The 18,137-nt window shown below is 53.9% G+C and overlaps 1 protein-coding gene across 1 annotated transcript in view; it reads right to left on the bottom strand.

Annotated features, from left to right (window-relative positions):
* Positions 1–2,876: 2,876 nt before the first annotated feature.
* Positions 2,877–18,137, bottom strand: part of Acot7 (acyl-CoA thioesterase 7) — a 97,421-nt gene continuing 82,160 nt past the window's right edge. The window contains 3 exon segments of the mRNA XM_020166687.2: positions 2,877–3,226; positions 3,228–3,293; positions 15,991–16,175. Coding sequence (XP_020022276.2) covers positions 3,068–3,226; positions 3,228–3,293; positions 15,991–16,175 — 410 coding nt within the window. The 3' untranslated portion in view covers positions 2,877–3,067.

Here is an 18,137-nt window from a genome sequence, read left to right as displayed (position 1 = left end):
CCGCCCCTCGGCCCGCCCCGTCCCGCCCCGCCGGCTCGGGGGCGCGGCCGGCTGCTAGTCAGTGTGTCCGTCCGCGATCGACCCCTTTTCGCACCTCTTACTCCCCCAGCGTGGTTGATGCCTCTTGGGGTTAGCGACGCCTCCGCCCCCATCGCTCAAGTCCTGGGTTAGTCCACACTCCCGATGCCGCCTCCAAGGCGCCTGGGAAGACTGGGGACGGGGAAGCGTTTGTGGCTCGTTTGCCAGAGGGCGCAGGGACAAGATTGAACAGTGAGAACACCGGGCTGGACAAGTGGGGTCAGGGAGGCCTTTCCCGGAAGAAGCCACGGCTAAGGTGAGGACTGGCGGTTTCTAGGAATTGGGAGTTGCCAGGTCAGGAGCTGGAGCAGCAAGAAGCAAGGTTTGGCCAGCTGAGGATCCCAACTTATCCCTGGGCCTTGGGAGTAGTGCATGGGTTCCTGGGCTGCTGGTGGCTGTCCTCCTCTATCTCAGAAACGACCTCTTTGAAACTCTGGCCCCAGAGCTTTCTCCCCTCCATCCCTCCCTCTGGAGGGGGCGTGGCCTCCAGCGGGGCACAGGCTGTCAGGCATAGACTGACAGCTTCAGCTAGTCCCATCCACAGGGAAGCTATCCTGTGTCTTGATGGAGACCTCTGGACACCTCCCATACAGTTGAGGCTGGTCTAACAATAGCACAAGGCCTCTGGGGCCTCTCAGGGCTGCCTGGCATTGTACTGTCCTTCCTGGGCAGTAAGGAAGCTTCCCCTGGATGGGTACCCCTGTGCCTGTAGGAAGGTGGACACCTAGTGAAGATGGGACCCAAACTGACTTCGGCCCAAACAGTTGCCTGGCACATGCCTGGGCCTGGTGAAGTTGCCCAGCTCCTGAGTGTCTGGCTTCTGCATCTCATGAATGGTCCCCACAAGCCAGGTCCCAGAGTGAGCAGCTTTTGGAGGCCCAGGGTGGGCTTTAGGGTCAGTCCTGTGAAGCAGAAGCAAAGGTCTTTGTAGAGAAAGGCTTCACAACACATTCAGAGCTGGGAATGAGCCCAGGTCATGATCCTCCACTCCTCTGCCCTCTGGATGTCCAGGGCCTTCAGTGTCCCCAGTGAGCTCTCTGTGAACTGGTCACCTCCCCACCCAAGGGTCCCAGGTAATAAACAGATTGTCAGGGTGGCTGTAATCAAGTGGGTTTTTTTTTGTGTGTGCTAGGCATTGAATCATTGAACCCAGGGTCTCAAGCATGCTAAGTGCCCTCCACCACTGAGCTACAACCACAGCCCCAAGTTGGTACTTCTAAACTGTCTTCTGCTGCCCTGTGTACAAAGGACAGCCTGCCCTAGACCTGTGGCACCAGTCTCTCCACCAGACATCTTGCTCAATGCTGCCTATGTTAGTGGGTCTGCCCCACCTTAGCTGGCTCTGGGGTAGGCTGCAGATGGGCCTCTGATGACTGCCCTGGGGGACTGGCTTATTCCAAGCTGTATTGTGGCCTGGTGCTTCATACACCTGGACAGTGGGTTTTAGGTATCTGGCTTGCCCAAAGCCACATGGATGAGTAGTCAAGGCAGGACTGAACTAGGGAGTTGATGCCAAGGCCTACCGTTTTATGAAGGACTGACTTGTTTGGGCTATCTGGGACAGAGTTTTCTGTTGGCTCACAAGAGTGGCCTCCTCAGTGCTCTGGCATGGGTCAGGGTGGAGTTCAGGGGCCTAGGCTGCCTGAGGCCAGTTTTACAGACTGCCAAGTGTAGGGTGGGGTTGCTGGGGCTTCACAGCAGAGCTCGTTCCTTCCCCCTGCTCCTAGGCAGGAAACAGCCCCGTCTGCTGGGACTGGGGCCTGAGACAGATTCCAAAACTCTTGGCGGGTTTTTCTGCACATCTGGAGCAGATCTCCAAGGGCTGGAGGGAACCTTGTGCAAGGCTGCAGTTACTGAGCCAGTGTCCTCTGGGTGGTGGGACATCTGTTTGGGCTTTAGGGACATGGCCTCTGGGTGTGCCTGGATATAGGGTGCGGCCCTGGCCCCTGCAGAGGCTGTGGTGGTTTATCTTCCCTTCAGGCAGCTGAAGCAGATGCACACACCAAACCCTGACCCACACAGATGCTCTCACACCTGATAAAGGAACACTCAAGCACGTGTGCAGCTTCACATGGCGCACACACTTCATACAACAGATGCACGTGCACACCACACACATGAACACGCTGTAAGATATAGCAACACAGATGTGTGCACTCTTCACACTACATCTGTACATACACACTGCTAGACACAGCAACAGATGTGTGTGCACACATCTTCACACCATACACATATGCACAGTAAAACAGGTGAGCATGCACACAGCCGCACACCACAGGCACATTTGCAGTGATAACCTCATGCTGACCCCACTGACACACACTGCCTCAGACCCACCCTTGCTTCCCAAGCCATCCCAGTGCCCCCCACCCAAGTGGCTGGGAGTCTGCATGTCAGTACAGGGATCCTGGGCACCAGCTGGGAGACTCCTTCAGCAGATGCAGGGGCACCTGGGCAGTTTGCATGAGGGACTAGGCCAGGCACTTTCCCCATGGGAGCATGGTGGGCGCATGGCTGTTCTCTACGGATCACCAACCTGGGTCTTCAAGTGCGGAGAGGGGCAAGGCTCCTCTGTTAGGTTCAGAGCTAGCATCCTGCATAAGCCAGACAACAGGGAAGTGGGGTCCTGGGCTCCCACTAGGCAGCATGGCCAGAGTCCCCCCTGGCCAGGTCCAGGAGGGAAACAGTGAGTTTCAGGAATAGAAGGCTAAGACTGTACACAGCAGCCCCAGCCCCTACCCCCAGTGCCCAGTGGGAGCAGGCCCCCAGACAAACGACCACCAAGGCTTGGCAGGTCCAGCCAAACAGCAGCTTTATTAGTGGTGCTGGATTCTTTCCATACCTTACAGTGAGCTCGGAAGTTTCCCTAGGGTGTCCATAGAACACCCCCTGGTGTTTGGGACAATACTGGGTAGCACTTTTACTGGAAGGATATAAATAAAGCTTTGGTGCACAAGTTTTTGGGACAGGATGTAGGTTAACACTGCTACACAGATACTTTACACAACACCGCTCTCAATGGGAATAGGGGTTTTGGCCAAGGGGTAACTAAGTGACGGGGACATGGGACCATCACCACAGTTGCGCAGGCCCCAGTGGCAGGAGGAGGGTGTCTAGGGCTGAGGTTCCATGTGGCCCTGTCGCTTCGCCTTCATCTGCAGGTACCGCCCTTTGCCTTCCTCAAAGCGTTTCTTCTCATCCTCGGTTTCGGGCTGTGGACCAAAGAAAGAAAAAGGCACATTGGAGAGGGCACTGCAGAACCCATGAGGCAGGCCAGTGATCTGGCCCTGGGACCCTGTCCCTCACAGAGGCATCTGCCCCGACCTGTGTCTGCACTGTCTCAGGAAGGTGCTAAAGACCCCACTTCACATTCCTGGGGCTTCTGTATGCCAGGCATGGACATGCCTGTCTGCTGGACCCTATGGATACCCCCCACCACCTTTACAGTAGGCAGAATTCCAAGCCCAGTGTCCCTTTGGTAATGAACTTCAGTTGAAAATGCACTGGACAATGAAATGTGGGAAGGCAGGCTGATGCTATAATGAGTGCCAGTGGAGAAAGAAAGAGGGGCCCTGTCTGAGACCCTGCCTTTGCTCTGTCCCCAGGGAACAGAAGATGCCAACACTCTTTACCCCAAAGAGAACGGTAGGGATGCTATGCTGCCTGTGAGCTTGAGAAAGCTGCTCCTCTGCATGAGAACAATGACTGTCATCCTGCCTGGAACAGGCAGGTGTTAAGTGTCACCTTGAACCCAAGGCTCTCTTAATGTTGCCTCCTTCCTCTAAGCAACTTAAGAAGCTGGACCCACACACTCAGCAACACAGCCAACTGTCCAGTAGAATTTGGCCAAAGGTGGGGTATTGCTTCGGATGGTCACTGGAGTGTGACTGCTGGCCTGTGGGGATGATGGTGGGCCTGTTCACTTCAGGAGTGGCCTGGCCTGGCCAAGAATCCCTAGGAAGATGCACAGCGGCAGCATTAAGTGTCACCCGAGGCCCCAGGTGTCCTGCTGCAAAGGTTTAATGCGCTGTGCTGATTCCTCTGGGTCGTTTCCTTGCGACATTTTGAGGGTGTGTGAAAGCCACAGAAATGGGGCAGTTGTCCTTCACCCACAACGACACCAAGCCCAGCAACTATTTTTAGGCCTACGTGTTTTACAGACAAACGGTATATTGGCAAAAGAGAACCAGCAGCCAGGGGATGTAATGTCAAGTCACACTAAATATTTCCTCCCTCCAGCCTTCTCCAAAACTGCTCGCTAAATGTCACCAGGTGTAAACTGTCAAGGCCTGCCAGCTCAGAGTCAGTAGGATGCAAGGGTATTTAAAGACACAGGACCGTGCTCCCACTGGGGTTCTAGGTCCTGTTTGAAGAGCCTTTGGCGCACACATGAAAACAGTGACTTTTCCAAGTCACTTCATTGAGAAGCCCCTGCTGTTCTGCTTTCATCTCTGGCGGACTTAAAAAAAAACTTGAGGCTATACAATTTGACTTGAAATAGTCAAGGAAAGTGAAAAGTTTTCTCAGCTTTGGAAACAGTTCTTTCCCTTTTTTTTGGTGATACTCAAGGCTCGCACTTGCTGGGCAGTTGCTCTGCCCCTTGAACCATACCTCCAGCCCAAAAACCAGCTCTAAGGGGTAGGACCTGTGTTTCCTTGGGGCTACAAGGCTTGGCTGATGAGCTAGGGCAGGACCCCTCACGCATCCAGATGCTTGTGAACCACTGGGATCTTGTGGATGCAGACGCCGGCTCACAGGGGTCTAGACTGGGCTGAGACTCATTTCTAACAAGTTCCCAAGCAATGTGATATTGCTGGGCCTGTCCCTCCCCATCCATTTCTGAAGTGGTCAAAAATGCCAGGTCAAGGCACCAGGCTGGTGTAGCAGGGCCTCTCTGCCCTCATGGAGTTTGCTTGGTGTAGAGGAGTAAAACCTGAAACTCCTGTCCATACTGCAGAGGTTCACAGCCTGGGGTCCTTCCTACCTTTTCCTCTGGGACAGAACGAGTACTGTGGAGTATGTACAGAACCAGGAAAAGGGGTGTAAAGGCCTGGTAGGGTTGAGTGCTGAGTTTTGCTACCATGGGGGCAGCTGTGGAAGCAGAGGACTGCATGAGGTTGGGAAGAGTTGGGTGAAAGGGAGTGGGATGGACCACGTACGCAGGTTCCTTCCAGTCTAAAAGCCTGGCCTCTTTCTGCTGGGGGCCATCCCTTTACCTGGGTAGCATTTGCCCTCTGGGAAGAAGAAAGAAGGCAAGAGACTTGGCAATGAGGACATCTTCAAAAGCAAGTGTGTGTGAGTCTGGCCTGCAAAAGGCAGGACTGAGGGGACCTATGGCCAGGGCCATAGGAGGAAGATGGGCCTAGGGCTGGGTCTCTGCAAGGTAAGGGCCTGTCCAGGGCCACTCCCTGGAGGCCTCACTGAGAACACACAGCCCTCATCTTTCAGGCACATGTTGAAACTCTTGAGGCCATGATATGTATGGAACTGCTTCAAAACAAGCTAGGCGGAGGAGGTAGACAGGGTGGTGGAAGTCCAGACTGGTCCCAGGCTGGTAAGTGCATAGGAATCCTTCTTTTGTGCATATATTTGAACTTCTCTATAGTTAGAAAGAGTCAACCCATGGAGCAGCTGCAAATCTAGAAAACCAGCTCATACTCCCCCCCAGGTACAAATGACCTCAAACACCCCCAGGGGCAGATGTCCAGTGCTCTGTGGGTACGCAGGCCACACTTCAGGACTGGCTGTTAACACATGGCATGTCTTCCTCCCCAGATGTGCTAAGAGCACACTCAGGACAATATCTGAAATATTCTGACAGAGTCTGAAGGTATGCACTGGGAACCCAGGACCCATGAGGATCCAGCACAGCCCTCACAGGTGGTGACAGCAGCAACCTATCTCTCTCTTAATGAGCTCATGCCCAGGCTAGCCACAAGCAGCAGATACGCAAAGCACCACTGTACTTTCCCTGGTTTCCAGACAAGATCCTAACCATCCCTTACCCCCACAAGGACAGAGGATAATGTAGCGGTAAACTTGGAGTAGGGACGAGGTGATAAGGGGAAGGTCTCTGGGTAACCTGCCTTGATCAAGTCCCCACGCATACCAGGAACCCATCCAAGCACTGCAAGGTCTTCATAACCACCCTGCAAAAAAGCATCATAGTTATCGATTGTCCCTTTCAGAGACAAGGAATTGAAGCACAGAAAGGTTGCATAACAGCAACAAAGGAGCCTCCATTTACACCCAGCACTGCAGCTGCCTTCCAGGTCATTCTATGCCAAGGAGCTTTTAGAAAAGGTAGGGCTCACCAGCAGGAAGAACAGAAGACAGCAAACCTCCAGAGGCTCCATGGCAAATGGAGAGCAGGTCTGAAGCCCACCTGGACCCCCTGCTCCCTGGACACCATAAAGGAAATAAGGCTAGGGAGTAGACAGCCACCTGGGTGAAGACATCCTGTACACTGGTGCCAGTCTACCTGGAGCCCTGGGCTGAGCACATTCCTGTCCCAGGTCCTCTGCTCCCAACTCTGAGCCACACACCTTCAGAGAAATGCTGAGCTCTCGTGGAGAGGCACCAAGCCATGTGCAGGGACATGCCTGGCCTGGATGCCAATATATGTGGTCCCAGTGAGCAGTTGAGTGGGACATGTGTGGCCAGATTTACCTTGGCACTTTGAATGCCAGGTCTCCAAAATTCCCCAAGACAGCAGGAATGAGATGCACAGCATGGGGAAGCCAGGCTCTAGGTGTCACCCTGTAACTTCTTCCCTAAGCACAAGGTACTCTCCTTTGGGTCAATAAAGTGTGGGGCCAAGGGGCAGAGCGAGCAGGAACATTCATGTGGGAGCACTGGCATCTAAACCAGGGGGTAATACAAGGCAAGGGAGTTGGGTGAAGTGCCTGGGCACAAAGCCCAGGGAAGCTTGGTGTCTTGTACATTCAGTCAGATCTTGCTCACCTCCACGTGCCCATGACCTTTATATGAAGCTGTGCCAATGCAGCCTAGTGGAGCTTGTCCTTCGTCAGACCTGAGGATGCCGTCACATAATTCTGCATGGTGGAAGCTTCTACAGCCTTAGTAGCCAACAGGCCACTAAGAGTTCCACAACATGAAGTCAAAGGCTCGGGTCACCTGTTGTTAGGTCAGTCACAGTGGGATCCAAGGAGGACACAGGCCAAAGTGTAGCAAATTCTAGCGGTCAACATGGGGCAGAGGGTAAAGCCAGTACCCAGCACTGTACCTCAAGGGTGCTCTGAGGCATCTCTAGTGCTTAATATTAGCAGCAAACTCATCACCACAATCTGCCCTCAGCCAAAATGAATGTCTCCTGATGATGGATGAGCAGAGAGGTCGGTCAGGAGAGCGTCGCCAAGACTCCAAGAGCCTGGGAGGAAGGAGCTGGCTGACAGCCTCATTGCTCTTCTCCCATCTCTGGGGAGAGCAGCATGTGCTGTATGTATCAGGCTCTGAAACAGACCAGGCAGGCCTTCAAGCCATATTCTGCCTTGTTAGCCTCACTACATGGAGATGCCTTGTGAGCACTACCATGCCAAGATGACGACAGCCCTTATCCTTTGGTTCCCTGGGTGTGGGAAGGTGTCCAGCGAGGGAAGAAGCAGCTAATGTCCCTTACTGGCCACCCAGGGGCAAACAGAGCAGAGGGAGGCAGGGCTGTGTCTACTTCACATGGGTCCCTGGCCCAGGAGCTGAAAGGCATTCTGCCTCCCAAGGCCATGAGCTCTGGTAAAGAGCTTTCCTACCGAAGTGACAAAAGGGGCCACCATTCTCTGCTGGGTGTGGAGCTGGCAGAGACAGATGATTCTCCATACATGGCTCCCACCCACAACACAGCTGCCATCTCCTGGAAGCCTGACCCCCTCCACAGGCAAAGTAAATAAACACAAAGGGCTAGCTGCTGCTGCCTCTCATGGAGGGTGGGGTGGTGGGAAGGAAGAAGGTGTTCCACAGGAAAAGCCTGAGGCTGGTGGCCTTGGGGGTTCCCTGTAAATATGCCAGAGAGAAACCAATGAGGTAAGGGGGACTGCCCCAGCTTGGGGCACGGTGACTGCGAATCAAGGGCGTCAATGGTGGAAGGGATGGGGGAGGCTGGCGAGGGGCATGACTGGGTCACACAGATCTGGCTGGGAGGCCTCAAGTGCACTGCTCACCTTCCTAGAGCCAGGTTCTCTCACCATGAAACAGGGACTCAAGGAGGTGACTGAAAGTGCTTCCTGCAGTGTCCTGTGCATGTAGCCTTCTACATTGTGCATGCGAGCATGCGTTTCTGCAGGGCACTCTTGTCTTCACAAATGACCTCAGAGACCAAATGCACTCCTGGAGCTATGGCTGCTCCAAGGATGCACCCCACTGCTCACCTGAGGCACTGGCATGGGAGGAGAGCCAGATGGTCCCAGGAGTCATCTTGAGGCAGCAGGGCCTTGGGGGCAGCAGGGCTACTCACAGTGACATGGGCCTGGAGGCAGGGTCCCACAGCAGCAGGTCAAAGGTACACTGCCTCCTCAATGCTCAGTGGGTTTGTCTTGGCACTGAGTGCCCACCCCTCCCCAGCCTGGAGTCTCTAGGCCTCAATCTGTGTCTTTCCCTCCCGCCTCTGCATGTCCTGCCAAGTGCCGTCTTCTGGGCTTCCTTCCACCAGAGGGAAGCCTGTGGCTTTCAGAGCCTCACGCTGCAAACCAAATGTTTTCCATTTTCTATGCTTTGAGAACACACATTTGGAATGTGGCACAGAAGATAAGTGATTAAGTTCCACCCTTGGTAAAATCAATAGCTTGTCCTTTTTCTAATTAGTGAGTGTCTGATATGATGAAGGCTTCCAGTGGTGACAGAATGACTTCCCATGAGCCAGAGGGACACAAACCTTCTTAATTAAGAAACCAGGGCTGAAGGTGTGGCTCAAATGGTAGAAATCCTGCCTAGGAAGTGTGAGGCTCTGAATTCAAACCTCATACCACCAACTTAAAAAAAAGAGAGATGGAGTCCAAACTGAAAAAAAAGAAAAAGCCATGTGACTCACCTTCTTCCAAGCTCTGATGGGAGACAAGAGGGGCCTTGGGACAATCTTGAAAGCAGCAATTAAAATGTCTTCTGATTACTGGGAACATTTAGCATGGCCTGCTGAGGGGCACTATGAGTGGAGAAGCTGTGGGCCAGGCAATGGAGCTTGGCACAGGATCCACAGGACTCACCATCTCCCTAGGACCTAGCTCTACCTGAGGACCAGACCTTGGTAGGTCTGGGCTGGATACCATAGTGGCAGGGTGCACCTATCCCTGTTTGCACACCTGGCTTAGTTAACTCTTCCCTTGGGCCTACCCAGTGAGAAGCAGTGGAGTCTCAATGAGATGGCTGTGGAGTCACAGGTCAGACTTGACAGGTGCTCCTCCACCTGGTGGCACTGGCTCAGACCCTAACAACTGATTCTGTGTGTGGCTGAGAAATTCCCCAGGTAAAGGCCAAAGAAGGCCACTGGCAGAGGCAGGGCATCAGGTTCAGCAAAGGGAAAAGAGGAGTCAGTTCCAGCATGCCCTGCTAACAATCCCTGTGTTGGGGGTAGGGACACAGCTGTCTTCATCTGGCATCAACCATAAAGATCTTAATTGCCATCTGCTGAGCATTCACTACTGGCTAGGCCTTGGTTATGTCCTCTCCTCTCCCCGATCCATGCCCTGATCTGCAGTTCTTACTGGCCTACTAGAGGTTGGCCCTAGGCCTGGGACACAGAATGGCTCATTTGTTGAAAAACTGATCAAAATAAGGAAGCCTTAATTCTACACAGGTGTGGCCTTCATGTTAAGATTCAAAACTGTGGTTTCACTCAATGAACTCTGGCACCATCTATCTGTCCCCAGCTAACTCTAGAAGACTCAGATCCCCCCACAGGGCTCAGCAGGGCCTTCAATGGTGACACAGGCTGACTGAGCGTGTCCAGCACACCCAGGTTTCAATACCCACTGACCCAACATGGGGTCAGTGGTGGCATGCTTTACTGACCCCATGTTGTATGCACATGTGCGTGCACACACCATGGGCAGGGGGGCCTTCTGTATCCTTTCCTCCACTGTAGAATCCCAGGGCCAATCTTATCCCTGCACCTTTGCTCACAGGGCTCAGAAGTGTGTCTGGGGGCCCAGTGCAGTGTTTCACTTCTGTAATCACAGCTACTTGAGAGGTGTCAATTAAGAGGATTGTGGTTTGACGCCAGCCAGGACAAAAAGTTAGTGAGAACCGTTTCAAGCAATGAAAGCTGGGTGTGTTGCATGCCCGTCATCCCAGTTACCTGAGGTGGTGTTGCTGCTTCCTCAAAGGGAATGAGCCCATGGGGCCTATTTCTAGAGGGCATGGAGCTGACCGTAATGAAACCTCACCCTTGTCTCCTCCTCAGTGCAAGGCATGAGGGCCTTGTAGTCAGATTATCACTGATACCTTGGCAAAGGGACCTCAGGGAGTGGCAGCCCAGGCTGTGATGGCTTGAATCAACAACCAAGGCTCCAACAGCAGGAGCAGCCACAGCCAAGGAGCACCCCACACCAGCACTCACGAACCATGGCTTTAATCACATCATAGACAACTTCTAGAAGGCCAGTAGACCACTCTTTAGCCAACCTCAGGCTGGGCCCATCCTGCCTCTCAAGCAGGAGCGGCAGGACAGACAGGCCCCAGGTCCAGAAGCTCAGCACATGCTGAGCTGTCCTCTTGGCTGACTGGTTGGATTGGGTGACCGCCTCTGCACTCACTGCACAGGTATGTCTGCTGAGGCTGGGAGGCAAAGTGGAAGAAGGAGGCATGGGACAGTGGCAGAAGTGAGGCTGGTATTGTGTTCTGGAGCCTACCAAATGCTGTGGGTGTCTGTGCTGAGCCCAGGAGAGACAAAGACTCAACTGGAAAGGAAATAATACAGGGAGCTGAGATGTGCTCGACCTCTGTGAAGATTCATGGAGGCCCAAAGTGTTAAACATCTGCCTAGCATAGCCACCTCAGAAAGGAGACGTATGAATGAACAGGTGGTTCTGAGAACATCTGGGGGTGACACAAGGGTCCCTGCACTGAGAAAGTGTGGTACAGCATGGCAAAGCAGGTGGCTGAGAGAGTCATCAGGCTCTGGCTGGAGACTGTATCTCAGACACTCCTCTTGGGGCACTGGAGGCCACTCTCAGGACCACATCCATAGGGGGTGGTTCAGAGAAGGTACACAGGGGTCTGAAGCAACACTGAACTGCCCTCTCCTGGGCCTGACAGAACTGGGCAGGGCCAGGGTTCCAGCGGTCTCAGGGTTGGCCTTCTGTATAGTCCTGTGCAAGGACCCTGCATCCTCAGACCCAGGCCAGGATACCCAAGCATCTTTGTGGGCCCCTCAGGGACTGTGATACCCTTATCTGTGAGAACCTGGAGTAAGTGCTGCCCACACACAAGCAGCCAGGGACATCCTCAGGCTGAGGACTGAAAATGTTAACTGTGTCCTGGCTGGGAAAAAAACACCCATTGGAGCACTGGGCTGTTCTGCTGCCAGTGCCTGGGAGCCACAAGTCCCTGAATCATGGGAGGTGGCTTCCCTGCTGTCCCTCACACAGGCCACTTTCCCAACCCTGGTCAGTGGGAGGTTAGCGGCGGGGTTTGCATTATTTTGCCAGTTTTAACCATCAGCCTAGAAAGCATAGGGCTCAGGCCCTCCCCCATCAAGTATTCATCAGGTGGCAACTCCGAACGGAACAGAGAGGCTAGGCTGCCTTCCATGTAAGCCAGGCCCTGGGGAAGGGAACTAAAAATAGACGGGAGGTTGAAGATGAGCTGTTGGGGGTGGGGTAAGGATGCAGGCTGGAGCAGAAGGGACAGTGAGTACATGCATGTAGCAGTGAAACAAGTGTGAACTGAGGCCCAGGACTTGTGCTTGAGTTGCCAGTACCCAAATGTGTACCCTGGAGGCCCAGCTAGAGTGGAGAGGCCCTTTTTGGGGAGTCTGCCCTGACCTCTTGAGACTATTTTTACTAACATCAGTGGATCCTAGGACACCTCAAGAATCAAAGGTCATCTTTAATGAAAAGTAACAGCCTGGAGCCACATGACATCGGTTGCATGCAGGCCACAAACTTGGGGAACAAAGTTACCATTCTCTTCATTCAGGCAGGTGTCCTTCCCTACCCTCTGCAGCCCATGTATACCCTTGCGCCTCCTTGGCTTTCCTCTACACTCTGACCAGGATGCAGGTTTCTACACAGGGGAGCCCCAAGGCCACTCTGATGACTCCATGAAGATCACAGGCCCAGCCCCAAAGGCCTTGACCACAGAATACTCTCCATGTGAGACTGGTCTCCTTGCAGTTGGACTCCACAGGGGTGGGAGGCATGGGGTACAAGGCCCTCTTCTCAGAGCCCCACCTAGCCACAGTGCTGGGAACCCAAGAGATGGAGCTGTGGGGATGCACTTGACCATAGTGGCTAAGGAAGGCGGGCCCACTGCTCAATGGAAAGGCATCGACCATGTCCACAGTGCGCACCAGCCTCCTACTGGGTGCCCCTTACAACCCCAGAAGGCTGACATCAAGGGCCTTGCTTGACACCTGCCTGATTTGCACCAAAACCTTGTCAAGATGCAGACTGTTCCAGGATATGGGCGACCCCTGGTCTTATAGCTGTTTGGCTGAGTCTTGCAGACCTCCACCCACATTGACTGCATACAAGAAGGGCCCTGGATGTTCTAAAGTTAGACCCTAGTCCCAGCCCTGCCCTGTACCAGCCAGCTGCCCCTACCCAGCTCCTGCCTTCTGTCTTGGCTGTCCCTTCCCCTGCACAGTCCCTCGTTGAGGACTTCCTTATGAAGGAGCATTGAACAGCAGCAGGTAATTATGGACCTGGTCAGGTCCTAACCCATTCTGCCTACCATATACTAAGCTTTAAGGCCCTCATTAGAACCCAGGTGGCAGGATGCCCCCACACCATCTGGGTGCCCCAGCAGCACACACAGCACTTGTAGCAGCTGTGGGGGCAGGGCCCAAAAGAGGTGTGAGGTCTTCAGGGATCTGCAGCCACGGTTAAACCTGTGCAGTTGGGCACAGCCTGTATGTGTGTGGTGGGGGGTGGAGGAGTGAGTCAGTCATGGCTGGAGAGGTGTGCAGAGCCTGTGAATCCTTCAAGATTTTTCTGTGCCTTACACCCCTAGGGCAGCACAGATACAAAGTACAGACTTAATGAGCTGGTGACAAGGCTGTATCTAGAGTCCTCAGAGCACCTGTCTAGTGAGGAAATGTTGAGAAATGCTGGAGCTGACTCTGTTCGACCTGAGGGAAGGGGATCCAGGCAGAGGGACAGTAAGTACAAAGGTACTAGGTTAGGAATGAGCCTGGGTGTTTGAGAAACATAACAGCTTGTCAAGGACAGCAGGAACATAGAAGGAAGCAGCTGAGCAAAGCAGGGTCCAGAGGGGCTGGTGCAATGTCTCAAGTGGTAAAGTGCCTGCCTTGAGTTCAAACCCCAGTGCTGCCAAGGAAAAAGAAAACAACCCAGCAGGGTCCAGTGGCGAGGAGGGGCAAGGTGGGGGCACAAAGGCTGTTTAGGAGGGAACATGCAGGGTAGGTATAGGTGGGGCAGAGCAGGGGGAGAAGCCAACCAGGTTTCCAGACTTAACATACAAGAAGCACAACAGAAGTTGGGTTTTCTTTGGGTGGGGGAAGATCATGAGTTCAGTTAGGGACACACTGTTTGAGACACCTGCAGAGAGGAGTAGGACTGGCCAAGTCAAGTCAGGAGTTAACAGCAGGCAAAAATCAAGTCCAAGGCATAGGATGTAGACCTCACCACCCAAGGAGAGCAGAGTAAGGACCAGGACCTGGTGAAGCTTTTTCTTAGGGGGTTGAGGGGTGGTCTGGGAGGCCAGAGTGTCCCTGTGGTCACCACAGAGTCCCATACACAGGGGCACAGGCTTCACCAAGGACCTGGTCAGAGGTACCCAAAGTGAGGGGAAGGCAGTAAGAAAAAGACAACACCTGGGATCTGGTCACGCTGCCAGGGCCCAGGAGAGTGCGTGGAGTCCAGCTGGAGGGAAGAAAGGTTCCAGCGGTTAGCCTGAAAGAGGCGGACAGAACAGCAGCCAGAACACAGGGGGTTAGAACCAGGGGCTGCAAAGTGCCATGGAAGCACCAGATTCCAGTGTGCACAAGAGATCAGGGGTCAGGAGAGACTGGGAGTCTACAAGGTAGGGCAAAAAGAGCAGGCTGGGCACCAAGGGCTGGGTTGTTGGTGGAGAAGCAGGAGTGTGTTCTAGAAGCTGAAGTCAGAGGAGGCTGAGGGCTGATGGGTGGACAGTGGGACAGACATGCTCCTTCCTGTTTCTGTGCTATCTGCTTGGTGCATCACTTTTATCAATGGCATTAGCAGAAGAGCAGCTCTGGCCACGTGGGCTCTAGGGAGGCCCTTTGGGCCCCCACCAGGAACTGCTGTGGAGGGACTCTGCCTTGAGAGGAGCATTCTTTTCCTGGTTGGAATCCAGGGCCTTGTTTATGGTAGGCAAGTGCTCGACCACTGAGCTACAGCCCCTATCCAAGAGGCAGGTTTATAACCAAAGGGAGACAAGAGCAGGTGGCAGAGCTCCTATGATAGGGTGGCCACACAGGAAGGCAGGTCTGTGGAACACAGCATATGGAGGGACAAGTGGGCTGAGAGATCTTCCCACCCTGACAGGAGAGCTACCTTGTAAGGCCCAAGTATGGAACATCTGTCCCCATTAGAATGATCACAAGGTGGGCCTGGAGTCACTGAGGGGAGGTCACAGGCACTTGGACAATGCTGTTGACACCCACCACCCACGAAGTCTCTGGCTTGCCTCTTGCTTTCTTTCCTTTCGGTCTGGCTGAATCCTCATCCTTCAAATCCAGTTTCATCATCAACAATCCTGAACCCCTCACCCCACCTCAGCATCTGGCAGAGGCCACACTGTCCCAGAAAGGACATATAACTATCATGACTCACCAGAGCCCCCCAGGACAGGTCTCAACCCCAGCAAAGAGAGCAGGAAAAACTGAGCAGGCAAGGGGTACAGGACAGGGCAATGAGGGTAGCCCAGGCCCTGTGACCAGGACTCATTACCACTGTGGCCTTGCTGGACCTCGGTCTCAACCAGGAAACCGGTCACCCAAGATTTCTTTGGTAACATGTTGTGTGCATCCTAGCCATTGGGAGGGATCCAGTGTGTGCTGTGGCAGGGGTCTTGTGTCACCTGGGGCTCTGCCCTGCTCAGGTGCTCAGCTCCCTATTCCCTCACCTTGCAGGGGAGGGGCAGGGGGCAAGAAGCACTAACTGCCACCCAGGGTTCAGGTTTCCTCCTGGTCCCAGAAAAGCTGCCTGTCCTCCTAGTGGACAGGCACAAAGTCTGGTTCACAGAGGAATCAGGGCTGGCCTAACGGATACAGGGCTCTGGTTGCTGGCTAGGACAGACCCTTCATGGGCTATGCAACCTCTCTGGGCTGTGCTGATCCTGAGTCCTTGTGACCTACCAGGGCCTGTGCCTGGAGCGAGACCAACTGGGGTCCCTGGGCAGTACCCCCTGTGAGGGAGTGTGTGGGCAGGCACTAGCCATATCCACTTTATACAGGCACACCGAGGGCAGGGCCAAGCCTGGCGGCCCAGCATAGAGAAAGCCAGAAAGCCTCAGCCCCATGCCACCTGCACCCCCAGGCATAAGCAATGGTGAGGAGCTTACATGGGTCTGATCTGACCTACCTGCCATGTTCCTGTTTACAGCCCAGGGGGTAGAGCCCAAAGGGCTCCCTGCAGTTTACAAGGCACTCCTTCATCCAATCTGCCCACAGCCTGAGGCTGCAGATTTGGGGAGTGGCCAGGCCTGGGCCACACTCTGACCCTGGGATAGGTCACTATCCCGAGGATAAGCACTCACCACAAGCTGCGGCACAGGCATTGGCTTGCCCTCCTGGCTCAGGGACACATAGGTGAAGAAGGCACTGGCAGCCCGGTAACGCTTCTGCGAGTTGTCAACCACAGGGTCAGCATCCACCAGGACTTCGATCTCCATGGATTTATTGCTTGTGAAGGTCATGCGTCCGGAGATGGTGATGACGCAGCCTATGGCAAAAGGGAGCAGGCATTAGGGGAGCGGACACTAGTGGGGCCTCTACCCACAGGGATGGCAGTGGCGGGATGGGGCTGGGCTGGGCAAAGCGCACGTTACTGAGGGCAGTTAGAAGACACTTGGTTAGGTGACACAGGTGGCAATGTCCTGAGGATGTTAAAATGACCAATTATTAGAACGCACCATTAGCAGCCCTCATGTTTTATCTGTGCTGTGAGCAGCAGTTAGTGCTGTCCTCAGGGATCCTGGTGACCATGGGATCTAGCCCCGCCCTCGTAGGGGATCTGGGTGTGAGCTGACTTGGTCGTTCATCAGGACAAGGTCACATCTGCAACCTACCCTGTCCACTTTGTGGACTTGCCGGTGCCCACCATGCCTCACAGTTGCCCCACCATGGAAGAACGTTCTGGAGACTTGTGTTCTTCACAGTGGACCAACACAGCCACACTGTCAAAATGCCCATGGGCCTAGGTCTCTCTGCAGCCACCTTCTGTGCTTTGGCCCATGCAGCCTCTTTGGTGGGGTTGCTGTCACTCCTCAGTCTTTCTAACGCTGCTGGTCTTGTCCATGAACCAAACCTTTATCCTCTGAGCTGCTGGACATCATGCCAGGCCCCTTCCCAGGCTCACCACTTCCCCACACCAGCATAATGTTATATGACTATGACAAAGCCCAAAGTCACCATTCCCCATTCCTAGAACATCGTCCCTGGGGTCTCTCTCTTTGTTTCTCAAACCTACTAAGACAATCTTGTGGTACTTCCCATGCCTCTGGTCACACACCGCAGCACCCTGCCCATTGTTTTTGGACTTGGAACTTCTCTTCTGCTATGCTTTCCACATGGAGCACTGCACAGCTTTACCTTGGATCTCCATGTTCTGGGTATAACCTCTTAATCTCATGGGGCTCCGCTTTCCTTCCATTAATGGACATGAAAAGACTGTCTTGACTGACTGCAAGAAAAAAGGAGGCACACCTACTGTTGGGCCTGCTGCCTGGCCCAGTCAGGGGAGGCATGAGCTTGTGGAGGCTTCCGGGACAAGGGCTGGTATCTGGCTGCTGCCACTTGCCACTGACATGTGGCCAGAATGCCTCCCACCCCAGCAAAGTCTCCTAGGCAAGGTTGAAGGACGTCTCTGCCCACCTTAGTCCCATGGACCTGCTTCACTGGAACCAGTGCCAGCTGCAGGGCCCTTTGAACACCTCTCCCCTCAAGTGTCCTTGCTATGAGACAGGCCCCACGAGACATACTGAGCGAGAGAGAGAAAGAGAGAATGGAGGCAGAGAGAGTCAATGGAGGCGGTGTGGGCTATTCTATGTTAGAAAGTGTCAGAGTTCCATGCCACATACAACTTTGTACTCACAGGGGATGCTTCACACCAGACATTGCCATTTCTGGGAGGGAAGGAAGGAGCCGCATGGTCAGCAACAGGTGGCATGGTGTGGGTTGTAGTGTGCATAGTCGTGTACACGCATCTGATGACAGTCACCAAACACATGCCCCAGGACACACATCCTGGTCTAATGCCCAGCTTGGGGGCTGGAAATTACCTGGTCAGCCCCAAGAGTCTTGTGGACTCTCTGCCTCCTTCCTCTATTGCCCATCCAACATCTCTTTCACTGATGACTTGCACACATGAAAGTCAAGAGTCACATCCAAGGCAAGCAGCAGGGACACCTGTTTCCATGAGAGGAAACCAGCAAACTTCCTCAAAGGCCAAAGGCTCATATGAGGGGCCGCCATATGGGGGCCACCTATCACATGCTGCTGGGAGGGCAAATCCCAGGGCCTTTGAGCACTGGCCATGAATTGTGAATGACAGAAAAGGTACCCTTCTGTTGTCACCCATGAAAGCTCACCCACCTGCCCTGGCAAAATTCTGGCTCTCACAACTTCATTTCTGCACCAGAAAATTGAAGAAACTTCTAACTTCAATTAATAACAAGATCAAAAA

This window comes from Castor canadensis, chromosome 7 (assembly GCF_047511655.1).
Source record: "Castor canadensis chromosome 7, mCasCan1.hap1v2, whole genome shotgun sequence".
NCBI classification, from domain to species: Eukaryota; Metazoa; Chordata; class Mammalia; order Rodentia; family Castoridae; genus Castor; species Castor canadensis.
This window is presented reverse-complemented; position numbering and strand designations above follow the sequence as displayed.